Source organism: Papilio polytes, unplaced genomic scaffold (assembly GCF_000836215.1).
Source record: "Papilio polytes unplaced genomic scaffold, Ppol_1.0 DF821289.1, whole genome shotgun sequence".
NCBI classification, from domain to species: Eukaryota; Metazoa; Arthropoda; class Insecta; order Lepidoptera; family Papilionidae; genus Papilio; species Papilio polytes.
In genome coordinates, this window is record NW_013527915.1 from 5,986,371 (window position 1) to 6,006,434 (window position 20,064).

At 33.6% G+C, this 20,064-nt stretch overlaps 1 protein-coding gene across 1 annotated transcript in view; it reads right to left on the reverse strand.

Moving 5' to 3' along the window:
* LOC106109162 (protein sidekick-like) overlaps positions 1 to 20,064 on the reverse strand; it is a 37,267-nt gene that overhangs the window by 7,990 nt on the left and 9,213 nt on the right. The window contains exons 2-9 of the mRNA XM_013290567.1: positions 7,446 to 7,541; positions 7,122 to 7,298; positions 5,679 to 5,895; positions 4,869 to 5,572; positions 2,777 to 2,896; positions 1,679 to 1,834; positions 958 to 1,084; positions 4 to 51 (exon numbers count right to left, since the gene is read on the reverse strand). Of these exons, the coding sequence (XP_013146021.1) occupies positions 4 to 51; positions 958 to 1,084; positions 1,679 to 1,834; positions 2,777 to 2,896; positions 4,869 to 5,572; positions 5,679 to 5,895; positions 7,122 to 7,298; positions 7,446 to 7,541 (1,645 nt within the window). The remainder of the gene's footprint in view (positions 1 to 3; positions 52 to 957; positions 1,085 to 1,678; positions 1,835 to 2,776; positions 2,897 to 4,868; positions 5,573 to 5,678; positions 5,896 to 7,121; positions 7,299 to 7,445; positions 7,542 to 20,064) is intronic.

The window sequence follows — 20,064 nt, forward strand, 5'->3', positions numbered from 1 at the left end:
TGCAGCGCGCCCTCGCCCGTTATCCACACGCGCGAACCCGCCGTCATCGGCCTAGCATTTTGGAAATTGCAACTATTACTGGATTTTTCGTTATACTTATGTATAAGAGCTGATGCTCTTACTAATATCAATGTAGATGGCGATGCACGATAAATTAAGATCGCTTAAAATGTAATTGAATATGGATGGCGACCTTTGTAGCTTGATGAATGTACCTTTGTAGAGGAAGAATGAAGAAAGTACGAATGGATTTTGTCGAAGATACGCTTAAGAAGGGATTGAGTTCAGTTATGATGAAGAGCAGCATACTGTACCGACCCTCCGTAGAGACAAAGACAAGTCGATGATGATGCTAAAAATGCGAAAAGCAAGTATTGAGTGAAATGTTAAAGTTTGTTTTCTTTGTTGTTCTTTTGTAAATGTTTCTCAAAATAGTAATTCAACAAAAGCTATATCCTGACAAAAAGGTCTATGGGTCAGTGCACGTCACGTCTGTGAAAAATCTTTAGTACGTATTTACAGCGCCGTGATGGTAAAGTTTACGCTGTGATTACGACACAATCATTGTGTCGTTAAACGTGTATTTTATCTAATTGATGCTATACTTTTTTCATCGCACGGTAAACAGCCGTGACATCCTTTTCTTATACAAAACGTTTATTTTTACCACACTTTTGAAAATTGCCATCATTAGAGACAATGTCGGCGTAACAATACTTTTACACAGCGATTGTCGGAAGTGTTGGGTTTCACGGCGGAGGGTCGGCTTCCGTGTTCGAACAATATTGATGTTTTTTTTTTGACGCAATCGACGTAAATGAATATCTTTTGTAGTGTTTCTATATGGAGTAAACAGACTTTGTTTTGTATTAAATATTATGACAACATTTACAATTTTTCTAACAATTGCTGAATAATAAGACTAGTAATATTGTATGTATAGTATAAATAACTTACTGATTGTTGTGGAACCAGTCGATGTTATACTTGACGTTAGGGTCGCTGGAGACGCGGCACTGCAGCGTGGCGGTATGCCCCAGCAGAACGCGTGTGTCCACAGGCGGTGCTATTATTTGTGTCCGCACTGCACACGCACAAATAAAATTAAAGCCGATTGTAATTAACTCCTTTCTCATGGTAATAAAGGTCCCAGTACATTTTTTTTAATCTCTTCGCAGATTCGTGCAATTTTACTCATTATGCTTCTCATCCTTGGATATAACAATCTAAAAACTTAGCGTACACTACGGGAATAGAACCTTGAGCTGTATATTACAAGTTTAAACACTGCACCGTCGATTTTTAAGTTATTAGCAAATTACTTAAAACAATCTTCTAAAATGCATTTTCACTGTGACCTTGCAAAATAATTGTTATTAAATTGAGGAAACAGGTAGAGTATCGGTCATATTGGACTCAACTCATAAAATTAATGGCAGCCGCGCCATTTAATCCAAGGGCAGATGCCAATAACATAATGGAATCAGATATTTTATAGCTAACTTTATACCCTACGTTATATACTTAAGATTCTGTAATAATGTGAAATTACATTATTTTCTTTTTGATGTCGGTTTTACGCAAATCTTCATCATCTTTATTGATAGGATACAAAAATCAGTTTTTAAATATGATTTCTTCGTGCATTACAAAAAAACTTTTGAATTTTTTTATTTACCTAGTACAGTGAGGAATGCCTCGCCGGAGACGTTGCCTGCATCGTTGGCCCGAATGCAGGTGTACTTGCCGCTATCAGCAGTCGTCGTGCTCGTAATCAACAGGTCTCCTTCATCCAGCGCCTGCAGCCGCCCCGACAACTTGATTATAAGAGAATCTGGAAGTCGAAATATTAGAAAAAATAAACACATGCAAATGCACGGTAACGTAAACATGCTTCAACTAAGAATAGATATTATGATGAATGGTGTTTGAAGGAAAGTTATATAAAAATGAATATCGTCGCATCGGATTTTAATAACTATGTAAAGATTCAGTTTTATCAGACTTATTTGGAAAAATTATATCAATAAAGATTTAAGTATTTTCAAGTATTTTATTTCACTATTTTCAACCTTAAAAAGCTCTCTATACCATACCATACCATAACACACTATAAAAAATTCAGATAAATACTATTTACAACAAAACTATAATAAGTTCAACTTTGCTATACTATAATACATCTTTATTTGTACAATATAACTTTATTTTTTAACGAACTCAGTATTTTTGTAAAAGTTTTTTTACAACAAAAATGTAGTGAAAGCATTTCTAAAGTAATAAAGTAGGCAAAGTTCTAAATAAAACATTATCGCTTGTAATAAAAGCATAAACTTCATATTTTTACGAGGAGCTCGAGTGCTTATTTAACATTGCATCGCATTAAAATGTCTGTGCATTATCTACTTAGCTGAAAATCCCACCTGTCCCCAACAACAAGCTGAACTATCATAAACTATCAGTCTTATATATGTGTGTAATAACCCTTATCTTAAAAAGGGTAAAAAATCATAAATACGTACATTTCGAACACCTTCAGCTTGGTCTGACGAACTAAAGAATCGCTTAGTAAAATCATAAGAGATGTACGACAGGAAAAAGTTTCGACACGGGGTAAAGTAGAGAACAATCACCAACTAAGGGTAATTGCCCTCAATTGTTTATGATGTCTTACTTTATGAAGACTAAGGGCCAACATAAGTGTAGATTTAGTGTGATGAATGTACACTGAGGGGTTGTTCAAGTGACCATGCCTTCGTGTACCAGTGAAACTTACCGTTGAAGTACCAGGTGACGTTAGGCGTGGGTGCGCCGATGGCCCGGCAGCTGATGGTGGCGTCCTTGCCGTCCAGCACGGTCAGGTTGGCAGGCGCGCTCTGCATTACTGGCGGGGACGCTACAAGCCACACATTGCTGTTAACTCGAGCGCTACTCTATACACTAAGTTACCTTTACCTATCGCCTAAAATTAGTATTCTAACGTGATTGTGTTCACAAAGTTATACAACATGCATACAAAACGTAATTTGATCTAAAAAATGTGCTTCTATAATATTTAAAAACTAATCCTAGGTAACATATTGCATCAAAGCAAATTAAAAAAATAACTTGGTTCTGTTTTATCTCGTCGGTTTCGTCAAAACATAAACAAGTGTAGAGTTGTTTCGGTACTATGAATAATTTGATTTCATTAGCTTCACTTGAGTTAGAGGCGAGTAAAAATTTTATTGATGCTACATCGAAGCAAGGGAAGTAAAATTGAACGAGTTCCTGTAATTCTCGTTGAATTAAAAGTATTTTATGTGTTCTTGCTACATATAGCATTTAAACACGAACACTTTGTTATATAACTCTGTAACAGATATTATAATTCATATGAACAGAATAGAATAGAAATAGGTTAATTGAATTACAAGAGAGGCGAGTGCACACGGTATTGAGACGTAGGAAACCGAATGACGTCTTTTGCATATAGCTGAGTCACCACAATGCGAACACAAAAAAGTCAATATTGCTCAACTGCGTAAGTAAAATTAAACAACATTTCAGTTGGAAATAAAATGAAAGTACATGTACTGTGAAAAAAATGAAGGTTTAGAAAGGTGATTAATAGGATAAACAATTTTCATTACTAAATTCCTAACAACTTTATGAGCTATGACTGGACTTGAAATAAAGAATTATTATTGTTAAGTATTTGCAAAGAAATTTAATTTATGATGTATGTACGTGCACATTCCTTGTCAAAGAAGTGGGTATTGTTTACGAATTATCAAATAGTTCGCGAGATATCTTATTAAATAGACAGAGTACTTTTGATAAGTGCACAGATATTGGTAACACGAGCCGGTTGCTCGAGCAAGTCGTAAACTGTGTGGGGTTTATTTACGGGGCTCTTAAGCTTCGCAGGTGTCCTTCAAATCTTAGGATGTCGTAGTTTCGGGGCGAGCTGATCAATTTTTCAGTACTCCCCGCTTGGGAAGGGCAACATGTCTTGCTGCCAATCTGAATAATTTTGATGTGCCTTATGGAGATGTACAACGTTGTAACTGCTTTTTGTAATTTTATATGTAAGTTTTCATTTTAAGAAATAACTTTTGAATTTAAAACTGACAACTTTTAGTACACACCATCAAAACATTTCTATTATAAACAGACTTGAAAATGAAAACTATTAACGTTACGTTAAGTCTAAGAATAAACATCATAAGTGCCTTAACATGCTAAAAACGTGACAAAAAAAAAACGTTGCAATAATAAATATATTTTAACTTTATCTAAAAATGATTATACTACACTATAAGCAAAAACGATTATAAATTAACCATAAACAGCTTTTGAAATAAATGTGTCTTAACAAAACACAAAAACAATATTTGTGCTTCAGAAGCGTAATTGCAATTAAAATATGCTATAAAATCATTCGATTTATCTTACTGCCAGTATCAAAACGAAAAGACTTTGTCTTTTTGTCACCAGTCCTCATTCTTATCAACTTCATGTGACTTCGCGCCGCGCGTCTATTGTCCCGCGCTGCACCATCATACCAAAATGTTAATTAACCACTGTATGCTAAACACACCTTATTATTTACAATTTATAAAACAATTCCTCGAAATATATTTGACTTGTTATTATTCCGTAGGCAACGTTACCTACATATCTTGATCACCTAACTTTATACAGAATTTTAAAGAAATCTTTAAAATAGGAAAGAGCAAGTCATGAAAAACTTCATGTTGTCGAAGGAAGTACAACAAAAGTGATCTTACTTGTCGTTCCTCCTAAATATGTAATTTCTTTTTTGCCGGGTTGTTCAGGTAGGTAACATTAAATGGAAAAATTCGAAAAGATTTTAGAAAACTTACTTTTGATCTTCAGCCAAGTGTTTATGGACGCTTCCCCGGCTTCATTGCTCGCAATGCATTGGTATATTCCCATGTCCTCCATTTTTAGATCGTTTATGATAAGCGATCGGTCCAATTCTACTCGGTACCTGCCTCCGCCGTCATCTACGTCACCATTGTCGGTCTCCCCTACCTCGGCACCAACGCTTGCTATTTTTTTTGCATCTTTGTACCACGTGATACTAGGTAATGGTATACCTTCCACGTTACATTCTAAGACTACAGTATTCCCGAATTCGCCATAAGTCTCCGACTTCAAAGACGACAACATGGTGGGTTTCTCGAACACAGTGACTGTAGCCGATGCAGTCACCGTTGCGAATCCACCACTTTTTAATCTAGCTTGACATGTATACTGGCCAGTATGAGTCAAGTTAGCCGATATGAGACTGAGGGTCCTGTTCCACTGGTCGTTCAAGTCATAAGTAATGCCAGCAATGTCAATTAAGACGCCATCTTTGAACCATAACGTCTCTAATTCATGCAATGGCCTTGCGTTTGCGATGCAATATAGATTCCTGTACTCTTGGCCCTTTATTATCTTTGTGTCTTTTGGTTTTATAATTATTTCTGGAGCTATTTCTTTGGTATCATCTCCAAGGACGTTCAGTTTTATGTATGGACTATTTTCTACTTTACCAGATTGGGTGTTAAAAGCTTGGGCCCTAAAATACACATAAGTTTCTATTTTAACTAATGCATATAAATAACAGCACTTACTTTTAAATAATTCAGAAATGCCTGTTAATTAAATGTTAAAGAAACACTCACCTATAAGACCTCTCGTCGTTTTTTGAAGCACACAGTATAACAAGCTTGTGGTCATCGGTTACGGCATATTTTTGGTCATATCTCAGCTCACCATTCTCGTCCTGCCAGTTAACTGAAGGAGGTGGTTCTGAGTCAATGTGGGGGAAATCTAAAATAGCAGCCTTACCCGAGTCAACTGCCACTTCTTGTACTATCTTGCTTTCGAACACACCCATATCTAGAAATAATAACATTAAATTATTAAACTGGCTTTGGGTTTTGTCACAATGGTTAGAGTATGCTATTTTAATTTAACTATTACCGACAAAGTAAGATTAAAGAATGTTTATTCACATTGAAGAAAGTTTATTTAAATGAATCGTAATTGCGTCTGATGCGAGTTATTAATTCCACAGACAATTCTCGACATGCGGATGTAATAGACTATGAAATCATACGGGCATTAAGTATTTATAATTTGCCTGCTTCTAACGTAAAATGAAATGATATTTCTTTGTTTGTAAAATACGGTAAAATTAACGATTTGCGATAAAAGGTTATTTTGTAAGTAATATTCTTTTCAGATAACGTAATCAAGGTAACCGAAGGTCTAAGAGTTTCTTAACTCAGTTGTGACTAACAATGAATAGTTCTTTGCGAGCGACGATTTCCCAGATTATTACAATGTGGATATTGTCAAGGCGAAAGTCACTAGTCATGTAGCTATAGGCTTTCGCCATGCCAACTGATTAATTGAAAGAGGAAACATTTTACAAGAGTAAAGTTTTTAGATATTTTACAAAGAACAGTCACTTCTATTAAAGTAGAACTTGGTTTAATGGGGAATCAATAATAAATCATGTCTACGCTACTTTATAGCTTATAGGTATAGCCACACACTTTGATTATTAACACAAAAGATTGGAAGACAATGCATCACCATGACCTGAAATCAATTGTCTTCAAATGCGTTGCGTGCATCATGACAACTTGTGAAAAATTACAAAGTAATTAAAAGTACGTACGTTATCGAAAGAATAATTAATCTTGTATGTGTAAAGATGAACAAATAAATAGAATAAGAATATTCTGGAGTTACCTTTAGCGTTATATGGAGCACACAATCGGGCGGCCCCTGCAGCCAGGTCGTTCACAGGCAATAAATAAAATGACCTGGCTATTAACTTTTAATAGTCCAACATAAAGTCCGAATAGTGAGAATAGCAATAGAGCGCGTTTCACGGATGGTTATTTTTTGTTTAGGTAAAATAGTGAACATGCGCAAACATATTTATATCTTCTGTTTTAAATGATAGAAATAAAGAAAAATACTGTGAGATTTAGACAGAAATTAAGTTAGATATATAGTATTTGTAAAGAAATATTTTAACCTGATATATCGTAGAAGTCATTACTTACATATAATACCATCTAGACATCATAATAATGAAAAAAAAAACTTACATGCGACAACAATATTGTTCTTTTCGCTGAAGATAGCACCGACGTCATTTTTGGCTATGCACTGGTAGGCGCCCGCGTCTTGCCGTTGCGTGTTGTGAATCTTGTAGAAGATGTCCGTCGAGTACTCACTCAGAGGTACGCCGTTTTTTAACCACCTGTACATCGGCTGCGGTATTCCTAAAGAAATGACATCCGTATACCCATGAACAAAAATGTAAGATACGTGTTTTAGACACTATTTTACATTGATTAAAGATTAATTTAAAAAAAACACTACATCTTAATGTAAAACAACTTAAAATTTAAAGCAGATTAGTTGCTTACCGACTGCGGAGCATTGCAATATCTTGGACGTGCCTTCTCGTACTATGCTATTTAAGGACGAGGGTTGCATGTTGAACCGCGGCGGCTGCGTTTGTGCTGAAATAAGACGATAACACGCTATTAATGAAATAGAATGAAGTGACTATAGTTTAGCAGTGAGGTAGCATTCTAGTCATCCGAGACACATTCTTTCTCGATGTATAAATGAATATATTATCATTTGTTTTCGGTATTAAGGCACCTATACATTACTCTTGCATGCAGCGGCATTGAACATGAAATTTACATTGTTACATTTGTCTAAAATGCAATAGTCGGATAGGATTATTCAGTTTATTTGTTTAATGCTATAAGAATGTAAACAAAACACATGTATCACTAGGAAACATTTTCCAAAGCAATATACCAGAAATATTTCGCTAATATGCTTTCAAAATGAATATTATTTAAAAATATGCAAAGTGTATACGTCTGCTTTTGCAAAGAGAGCTTTAAAGTGGAAGTTTCCCGTGTCGCAAAGGCAACACGGGCTGGCACCGTCTACCTGGCTGTTAAACCGCACTTCCACGAAGCTTTCAAACAAGGAGCGCGCACAAACTTTGCAACTTCTACGACTGTAGCAATTCACATAATTCAATCAATAACTGTTTAATTGCTATTCGGGTTATTTGACTTATTTAAAGATAACAATTTACAAAACCTGGCTGGAAAGTAACGTGTTTGAGTCACATTTAAATAAAAAGATTTGAGCTTTTTTGTTGAATTTGGACAAATTTTAGGTGTACTTTATTGTTTTAGTATAAATATTCGGGAAAATACTATTCACTATATTTTATATACTCTAATAAAATTGAAAAATCAGTGTGATCGAATATCCTTACTTGGTCTCTTGATTCTGTACACGTGTCTCTACTTTAAGAATATGAAATAAATTGCTATACACTTTTAAAAAATGTCATGACCTAAGCTTAAGTCGTCGAAGGTGACGTCATCCGGTATTTGATCCGTTCGCACACGAAGCCCCTTTCACGCCATAAATTCTAATTAAACTTTAATCAACAGTTCTTGGCAAACGTATTGGTATTGCATTTCTTGTGTTGAAATATAAACAACATTTATAGACAATGCAATTCAATTCGTACAAATATTTCATTGATATAAGCGAAATTCCTTTTTCCATTCCATTTGTCATGAAACATTCGTTGACGGTCTGCATTCCGAATGTGTATTGTGAGTCATTGCAACTCAAGGCACAAAAAGTGGCGTCAATTAGATATCACGTCATTCAATTTGGGTCAAGTAGTGTTACTTTAAGATGCCGGACTCAACACAACACTAATTTATCATAAGTTTACCAATGTGCGACATTTCTTAAAAGCACAACACTAACAAAATATTTTTAGAGACCTCATTGAAATGGCAATGCGAAATCAGCTTAACACAACTTCAGATAACACAACGTATTTGTAACCAGTAAACTATAAATCCATAATAAATGCCACAAAAGTTAGAATCGCTTAATATAAAATTGATGAATATCAACAAAAAATAATCAGGAAGAAGTGAAAAGCACACGTATAAAAAAAACTTTTAACGTTTTCGTAGTTTATCTGAGTTCGTGAATAATTGAGCGATTTCCTGCTCTTGGGAAAATTAGTTAAGGTTATACAAATACCTATCCCCATGCGTATCTTTCAGGGTTCTTAAATGTGTTCATTGTGACATATCACGTAGATTTTGTCGGATTTAAGGGACTTAACCCTTTCGGCTGTCTCGCACACTATACACCAGGGTATTTTAGAAGACCGCGATTTAATCTTGATAAACTAAAACTACCCTGTATGGACGAGACTGCCGTTGCATGTCAAGGTTATTAAGGTTATTTAAATATAATATCTAATCCTGTGCGCTAAAGCAATAGCCAGCAGCATTTCCTTTCAGAGTACTTAATGTTGGTAGCAGAACAAGCTGGATAAAACGGTAAAAAATGTATGAATAAGAAGCAATTGATACTTAATGTTGTAGCAGAAAATTCGCATTACTGCTCTGTTTACTATTTAGACTGGGTGTGAGCAAGTGGCGTATTTTTTATTTAATCTATGAAAGTGAGGCTCGTCAGTTTGGAAGCTAGTATAATTTGTTTACTCAGTACGTGCTATTGATTGAGTGCAGCTCGGCCCAGTTAGCGGCGACACGTGTGGCCTGTTGCTTCCATCGCCTCCACATCAATTGATTTATTCTTACAAACTTAAACTCGATAGTTAATCACGATTTACCCACAGTCTATTTTCACACACTTTGTTATTATTGACCTAGATTGTTTATTTCGTTTATTTAAGTTAGTTGCATGATCAAAGATATTTCTACTCTTCGTTTCGTTTATTACAATGTATCTCTTTTATGAATTGTTTTACTTAGTTCAGTAATTAAATAAATAAACCATCATTCGTCGCAGTCAACTTTTTTTAATTATTATTTTCACTTACAGTGTTTTTTTTATTAAATTCCAGGTACTGCAAAATCTTTAATACAATACACTTATTCTAGCATACACAAGTTGAATGGAATACATCAAAAATCCATTTTATCTCATGTTATCTTCTGTTTAAATTGTGTGGTGATGGTATCCTAGATAATGTGCGGCCATGTGCAGTTGCTGTCCGCAAACTAGTTCAAGGATATAAACATTTACTAATTTAACATATTAAAAAACGAACCAAGTCAAGTGTTTACCAAAACTCAAGAAAATAAGGTGCAGTAATTACCCATAGACATTGTGGTTTGCGATTAATTTTTATAACATCGTTTGCAGTTTGTTATCGTGAAAATAAATATATTGTACGATAATATACTGTATTGATAACGAGGGATATGAGAAATTTGTTCCATTATTTTTTCTATCGTCCTTCCAGTAGACATAACGGATAATTCTTTATCGGAAATTATTACAATGGGCTCGGCAATCCGATAAGATTGTAATCAAATCAAAACTTTTTATATAATTGATAGTTCCTTTGATGTATTGTTAAATAATTCTATGATAAAATGCCAATATCGATTTTACTTTACACAGACAAAACTTATGTACAGTCTTAAATTATTGTTGAGCTGTTACTCGCTACTGAGTGAGTCATAACGTAGCTTTTTAATGGTGCAAGAATTTTTGAAATCAGTCCAGTAGTTTTTCAGTTTTTTTTAATACAAATCTTTTTTATAATATTAGTATAGTTTTATTGATTTTTATTGTGACACGACATTTAGTGACCAAGAAAATTAGCTTCATTTTCCCTCAGTATTAAGATAAGAGCTGACACATATTCGAAGTGACAAGTAATCATATTATGAGTGTGGATATACTACGTTGGCGCGCAATACCTCTTTGATAATGTGATAAGATATAAATTAGTTAGCGGCTTGAGTGAGGTTCGCAATAAATTGTTCGTTGTGTGAGAAAAACTACTCGTCCAGTCAACAAAGAGCAACGTTGATTGCATTACTGTGACTGTCGACCCTGGCGGACGTTGCCCCGCCTCATCTACATATGTTTAATTATGATGCAGTTTGATGGGAAAAAAATCTTCACTTTTTAACGTAACGTGGAAAATGTTAGTTCCTTAAATTCTGCAAATGGAAATAGGGGTTACCCTTTGAAACTGTAAATAGGTAGAACACGACGAATCGAAAACTGTTAATTCATTTCAGACGTTGATCAGAATAATAAATCAATAAATTCCACCGTTATTGCCAAATGAGTTTATTAAACAAAATTCAATGTAAGCTGACAACCAGACGAAATAATTATATACAACAATTACACTAAAGTTATTTTAAAAAAAATGTCTCTGGTACTAGAGAACAACGGCCAGTTAGCGTTTTAGCAGGTCGAGAACAACTTCGTAATGTCATGACAGCGACAACGGGAGGTCGTACACCCGCTATTAGCTGCAGCTCTAGCACCCACTACAACGGATAAAAACACGTCGAATGTAGAGATTACGTAAATTATGACAATTCAGACTATTTTCTTACCGTTAGTTTCCACTGCCGAAAGACCTGTATAAAACATTTATTTCCATACGGATTCTTTGATCCCTATATAATACTGACATGGTTGTTTAACTAAACAACAGGTTCCAAGTGTATGTATAGTTTAATTCAGTTTAAGGTAGCAACAATCTTATGGCTCATATCCTGAATATGACATATCTAGGCTAAAGTTCGATATAAAAAAAATCAGGCGATAACAAATCGTTACTAAAATCTTAATCAATAGAATTTTTTACCTCCAGTCTACAATGTTTTTAATTTATTTTGCTCAAAAGAAAAACATGAAAATAGACAGTATTCAATATACATAGTTTCATGAAAAACCCCTTTAATGACTATGCAATATGTACAGCGACAAAGCCTAAAAGAGGTAAAAAAATATAGGTAGTCAAAGGTTAAAAAGCACTTTTGTACACGCTATATGAAAAAGTGATCTATCGATACATCATACTAATCATACTTCATACTTATTTTAATATTATAAATGCAAAAGTTTATATGGATGATTGTATGGATGAATGTTCGTTAGAGTTTGAATCTGACATAAATGTAGAAAATAATGTGAAAGAACACATAGGCTACTCACTTTTGTTTTTTTTTATTACACGCGGACGGAGTTGCAAACGAAAGCTAATGACTAATAAAAGTACTATCTGCTATATTTAAAAAAAAGACGGTCACTTGGGAGTATTTATGAATATAAAATATTTCCAACCACCTCTATAATAGTTCCAAACTCTACTCATAACGTTAAATCTATGTTCCGTCGGGTACTATTACGATACAAAGCAACGACAAAGTCCACACCACGCATAATACGGTTATTATCATGTTATAGTATAACTAGTTTACTAGATTAGCGCTGTTTTATGGAGAATGAAATAAAGTTGACAACCACTCGTCGTTTTTGCCTTGTCGTGACAATGTTTATAGTTAAGTCGTTGAATGCAATAGTTTATTATGAAAATAAAAACTCTATTATTTTTTTGTGAATACAAACTTTCATCAAAATAATAAGATTATAGTGCTGAAGTTTGATTAGAATTCAGTGTAAGCGTCGCGGTCCGACGATAGCTCACGTAATGATTATATCCATTATCAAGGCTAAACTTGAAGCCAGTCAACCACTAATCAGCCAGTGGATCAGTGAACTCGTCTAATATGAGCACTCGCTCTATTTGAAAGAGCCTTTGTTCTTCGGCAAATGGCTTATTAAGGTTGCCCTACAGCCGGCCAATCTCCGGCTCGATGGCTGGATGATACTGTCAGCCGAAACTTTAGCACAGATGAATTTCCACTCTTAAGTGGTTTTGTACTATTAATTCCTTTTCAATTATTAATATTCTCATTTAGAGTTAAAACCGGCTATAATGGTAATAACCGAGTTTGTATTGTTTATAGCGTTTCAACCGAACCGAAGACGGTGTAGGTAATGCATTCATAATCACAAGCAGTATTGATTCGTATTTTTTTTCATTGATTCCCAATCCGTTGAAGACATTTACATTTTATGTCCTTCACTTGTTTACATCTACAGGTAGTAAAGTAATACTTTTATTGCGATTCCAATATACTTTTTTTATTTTGTATCTTTTATAGGAAAGTGCAAGGAATATTACTTTTAAATCGTTCACTCTTTACCCAAGTATTGTTCTTAGTACAAACATAATTTAATCAATGCAATTAACCCTTTCTAATTGTATTACTAAACTTTTCAACTGACTCGCATCGGACGTAACAAATGGACGTTATGTTTACGTTTAACTTAAGTGATTCTTCTAAAATTAAATTGTTTTAATAATTTAGCGGTACCTATGATTTCAAATTATAAATTAAGTGTTTCGTACACTTTCGTTTATTTTCGAGTATTTTTATCTAACTTTTAAGTCGGCATATAGGTAAGTAATATCACAGATGCATATCTAAAAATCTCCAGAGACTTAATGTATGATATGGAAAGCGTATAGTCAGATTGATTTCAAAACCACAAACTCTGGTCACATTGCAGAACTAACGGATTCTAATGTAACTTTAGTTTCATCACTTTAGACTTTAGTATTTCGGATGCTTGCAAAATACCAAATTTTTACAAAGAAATACCTGTTAAGTGAAATTATATTTAAAGCGTGTCAAAGAATAAAACGAATTATTTAAACATTAATACGAAATTATGTAATAAAGGATGATTGTTAAACATTGTCAAAATATTATACAATACTAGCTTTCGTACGTGAATCCGCCCGCGTGGAATAAAAAAAAATAAAAGTGATTAGCCTATGTGTTCTTCCAGATTATCTTCTACATCTTTACCAAATTACATCGAAATCCGTTCAGCCGTTGAGGCTACACACTCTAATAAACATCCATTCATCCATCTATCTAAACTTTCGCATTTATAATACTAGGATGATTGCACTTGACAGACAAATGAAGAATTCCATTCGAAATTCTGGAGAAATTAAACCAATTAATTAACAAACTTTGGTGTACTTGGATTTGGCAAAACTTATTTGTTTTGATCGATTCTTTTTTACAGGTTTATCTCCTTACTTTCCTGTGAATGATATTAACCAAATTGTCGATTATTAAAGAAGGAACAAAAACGTACATAACGTACAAAGGAACGATGGCATAAAGTACTCATTTACAGTCCATTGTAAAGGTATATAAAGTGTGTCGGTAATGATGGAACAGCCTGTAGCTTTTAATGTAAGTCCAGGTCGCGTGATTACGTGTGTGCACGGCATTCAAACAATATCGTGCGCCGGCTATCGGCCCGCTCGGATCTCTGGCAGGCATTCGAACCGCACTCTCAAGTAGCACAAAGCAAACCTTCATTGGCCGTTTATTAGCCTCACTTCAGACGATTATGGAGAAATTAAGTGTTATTTACATAACTTTATTGCAGAGTTTACGGATTGTTTGGTTATTAAAAACTGAAAAGACGTTCTTAAATAAAAAAAAAAACTCTTACCAATCATTGCCGAAACACAATATGAATTATAACAAAACACTATGTATCGTTTAAAAAGGTCTATCTCGAGCTAAAACAAAAATTGCACTCTCAATTTTGCTGGAATTTTTAATTTTCTGCAGTTGCAACTGTTACAATTTTTCTTTCTCTAGAAAACTTATTAGGACGGTTACGAACGTTTCACTTTAAAAAAAGTTAGCCAATTTCGTTGAGCGGTATTCGAGTTATACTACGCTTACCTACAAACAGCTTCAGTTTTGTTTATAGCAATTCGTATGAACAAGTATAAAAATGATAATTGCATAGACAAGGTATTATAATGTTCAATTAATGTGCAATGTTTTAAAAAGCTATAACGAAATTTATTTAAAGAATTACGAATTTAGTTTAGATACCTAGTTAATAATTATTTCTGCCTGTGATACAGATGTAGGGCGTGTAAATACTGAGTAAAGCGAACTGGTTACTCTGTTTTACGACCGTAAGTGTATGCAAATATGGAGTATCATAAATAACAAAAAGATTAACCCACTGTCATTATCAGTGACAACGATAACCGCGCCGTTTACTTGATCGATCTTTTTCAAATTGTACTGCTTTTTACACTATCAAACTAAAAGATGAATATGCTTGAAAAGCTCTGGCTGGTTTCTAGAAATAATTTAACGCAAACTCTACTAGTTAGAAACTACGGTCAGAGCAATACTATATAATTTATGTTCCCTTGCGCTGAATGAATTTAAAATACTATGTTTTGCTTTAATCACATTTTATTTTCGATAGGCTATTTTTCACTTAATTTCCGAACCCGATAACTGTAGAAAACTACTAAATACACAGTTAGTGTGATTTCATTGTTACAAGAACTTAAAAAGCCACTTGAAGCATCGGTTACAAATCCGTTTACCTGCCTATGCTCACGTGCCTCTTCGCCACGAGTCCTGGCAAGCCGCCAATATCTGAAAGGCTGACAGCGTCTTCAAAATGTTCAAGTTTCTGCCTCCATTGTCACATTTTGTAGGAAACGTAAGTTTTTTTAGACACATGAAACCAGTGTGTTGACTATTAATTGTAAAGCAAAGTAAGTTCTTCATATTACTATTCCACAAAAGCTAAAAGATCGCATAAACCCATATGTGTCAGAGCATTACTTTAATTACAATGTAATCCTTGTAACGGTTATTGTTAGTACATAATGGCTATAAATGTAACATTATTACAAAGAATTTTATTAGATATTCATTGTAAGGCGTTTAATGTATGATGTACATCGCTTTCGTCGTAATAATGCGATGTTATGAATAAATTCCAAATAGGATTAGGGTAAATACGTTTTCTCTTTTAATGATAGCAGCTTCGCCGGAGTTTTTTTTGCTCCAGTCGCCTTTCCAACTTTATTTAATTTATACAATGTCCTGGTACGCAGATGCTTGTTGATAAATGTTTAAATTTATGAGTTTCGTTTAAAATTTTCATTACACTGCGCGTAAAACGTTGTTATTGTCAATAAAGATTTAAAGTTAATATTTCTTCTTGATTAATTAGTTTTATCAAGGCAAATTTAAAAAGTGAAAAACAGTTGACAGTCGTCTAACAAGGTTTTATTAGGCAATACTTTCACACAAAAATTGCTTAGACAAGAAAAAAAATTCGAAGTTCTGACCGTTATTTTCCAAGTACGACTGCCATTCATTAGTTATAATGATAGGCAAATATGTAAATAAGCTACAGTTTCCTTTAGAGTTGTGTGTATAATATAAGCACGTATTCCGGTTTAGAAAGACGAATTGCATAACTTTGCCATACATTTTATGGCTGAGGAGAAACATGTAATAGTTTATATTGTTGGCAAAGCTTTTATATGTATTAAACTGTATATAACAAATAAACATAATTAAACAAAACATAAGCCAGATGAGAGAACCACAAAGACCCTAAATTCTATCCACACATTCCGTACTCCTTCCTCCTTGGGGCTTCCACATTTACAAGCAGCAGCTGTCGTGCCTCTGTATTTTATTTTGGGTAGGTACTATATTATTGCACATATAAGTACATATTATAATATTTATAATAACATTGCATTCTCATAGAGATTACAATTATTTACTTATTAATTAATGTATGTCCATTTCTATGAACTTTTTATATTTAATCTTAGATCAGTATTAACAACAAATAACACGTGTTAATATGATAATATGTGTAATATACTTTCGAATCAAGAATAATGGTCCACTTTCACAATAAAACAACCTATATGTCAATAATAGAAATCACCTATTACATATCGTCCAATCGAGGCGTTAAATTACATACATTTGTTTCACAAGATCGAGGGAACAGCGAACGATGTAGCATTCGTCACCGCTTAGAATGTATTTGATAATCAGTTATAGTGGTTTTTAAACATGGATGCATAAAGTGGAGGCATCAATTTCTAGTTGCGTGGCATTTCCGTTACGTGAGTCACGGCGGAGGCACGTTCGGACAGCGCTAGACCACTAACATACTAAAACAGCCTCGGAAAGGTTATTTTTATTTTCCGAGAAGCGATCGCCTCGACTCGGCTTTGAATTACGATGAGAACTTGTTGCTTTATCATTTGCATAGCCACATACTTGTAACATTTAATTTTAAAAGTATCCGATTGATTTGAAATGAATGCAAGTATGAACGGAGAAGATAGAATCATAAAAGTAATATTAAACTTTGTTCCAAACACTTTTATTTTAAAGCAACATTGCTCATCGACTTTATTTAAACAAAAATTCAAAACTTTAAATTCATTAATAACAGTTGAATACACTATACTGTAGATACTATTTCTTTGGGAAGTAGACATTAACATTTTAAAATATAAGCACAAATATACCATTGCTCATCAATTAAAAACACAAGTTGACAATTTCAAACTACTAGTCAAGACTAACTTCCATCCATATATAAACCTACAACCTATGCATTATTTTATACCCAACTATGGGATATGGCTTTTTAGATGTTGCAAAAGTCCGGAAATGTTATGTTATAAACTAAAAACAGAACAATGAAAATTCTAAAGCATACGCAATATTACATTATAATGTAACAATTTATTACACGTTTAGCTTTTTTGTTTAATGTCCTCGGAGTGTTTCCGTTGTACCCGCTCTCGCTCAACAGTTGGGCGCTGGGCGCTCGTGTAACCCGAACCACACCACACCCTTGCCTCGCCTCGCACTTTCTGCCTTATTGGTTAGGGAAACCTTTTTTTCTTCGAAGGAATTATTTTCAATTTATAAGAAAGCCATACAAGTAAACGTCGCGTGAGGGCAGTGATCAAAATTGAAAACAATTACTTAATAGTCAAGTGCTTTATCAATTTGCTAATATAATTACACTTGAATACTGTTTACTAAAATTTCTGGATTTAGATGACCTATTTATTTCAACCTTGGGATAAGAATCGCATGCGAAAATCGCTTGATTTTAAATCTATTTCCCTAGCAATTAGTCTAAAACATTTTGAGACATTGGCTCTGTTTGTGGTTCGATTAAACAAACAATTTAAGAATCGTTCAAGAGCAATGGAAGTACAGTTAATATAGCATATGGTAATGTTGTTGGTTTCATGAAACGTTGGTGCGTTTGTACCGGGCCGCTTTTGTTGGTTGCGCACAAACCCCTCAATGAATGTTAATTGTTCAGATCTGATTTACAATGCGTTAATTGTGGGGTTCAGTGTCCGTTAATAGCAGCTGTACATATCGTTTAAGAGAAAACACAAATTAAACTGCGCTCACTTGACTTTCGCTTTACTTTTAATAATTAAAATATTATGTCTGTTTACAGTTATGACGTAAAAGTGTAACGTAGTATCTTTTCTGTAAAATTTCTAACCTGTTACACAAATTGTAGATTTCTTTGTAGTTATAAATTGTTTTATTAGTTCTGTTTTAGTTCAATGTTTATAGAACTTATTGAACATTACGAACAACAGAAGCAGTATTTCGATCTCCGGTGCCACAGATAATTCGATTGAGGATTGCAATTTAACTTGCTGACTTCAAATCTAAACACACGCGAGTGAAGTAGTTTTCCCTTGTCGGCGATGCTACAGAAATACATTTAAAATGTTTGTTCTAAATTTTTTCGTTTAGTATCCCTTTTATTTTGATAAATTACCAACTTATTTTCTTTAGTTAGAGCAAATTAGTCGATTAGCAACCACTGAAACTATGTCTATCGACTAGTCACATTAAATTAAATAGACTTTTTGCGACATTACATCCAAACCCTATAATTATGTATAAGGCGATTTTAACATCGTTATGCAAGTTGGCGAGCGGGTTTTTTTTATATGATGGTGAGTGATATAGATAATGAGATAACATTATTTCTTGGGAAAGTATAAAATCACTCAAAGATTACGATACCAATCTTTCTCGTCAACATTTACACTGTACTGTACTTAAAATAGAAGGGAAAAGACAAGGCAGATTCTTACACGTTTATCCGTATTGATCTGTAATAATCTCTAATTTTAAAAAGTACAAACAACGAAAGTGCTCAAAATTATGTCATGTGCGTTGTCTTTGTACATTACATTTTAAACATGAATACTGCGAAGTCTGAGATGTACATTACATTTTAAAATATTACTTTAGGAGTCGTGTGTTTTTGATACTGAAGTAAAGAAGTATTGTAGACATCTTACTCTATATCTTTTGTAGTGCTATTTCTCATATCTCTAGAATATTCCCGATACTACCGACTATTGTAATACATTGTAGTCATCAAATATACCAGTAAAATAAACAAAATTCAATAATAACACAATAGAACCCACAGTCAGGTTTGTAACAAGGTTTCGTTAGTGAAACGTAAAAAGTAAATTCGGCTGGTTAGTTCCAGTCGGTAATTAAACTGCGTAGCGAGCGTTTCAACGTCAATATTGAAACATAAATCGAGTTGTGTATAAAAACTGATAAATAATCGACTACAAATAAATAAAATAACAGATTTACTTGTTTTATTGATTCTGTTATTATACTTTGAAAAATATCCCTACACTACGAATGTACACCAATCAAATAATATATAAAAACTAATAAAACGCTCAGTTACAAGTTTTCTAAAATAACTTTATTTATTCCATTAAACAATAAAAACCAATAAATTATTTAAATGCAGAATCCTTAAGAAGTATTATAAAACTCAATTCAGTTGGTGCAAACTTTAATACCCTTTGCGATATTACTTTGTTTAAACTACAATTTATTATTGTTCAGTTCTGATAAAAATTATTTATACAACCACTTGATATTCTCTTGATATTTCCCGCCAATTTTTTCAATTAGATTTTAGTAAAGGCCAATCATCCAATCCAAGTTTCTAGAACCTTAAATTTGAGTTTTACAAATTTTTTTACGTTTTAAAATTGGGATAAAGTCCCGATTTATTTAATTCTTAATGTCATTTGTTCTAGTGTTGTGTTACAGCGCGTTGGTATCATCTCGGAAAATACAGAAACGTGTCATGTTTATGTAAGTATGAATAGCGCGGAATATTGTAAATGAATATACATGTAATTAATGGCTTGAGAACGTTAGGCAT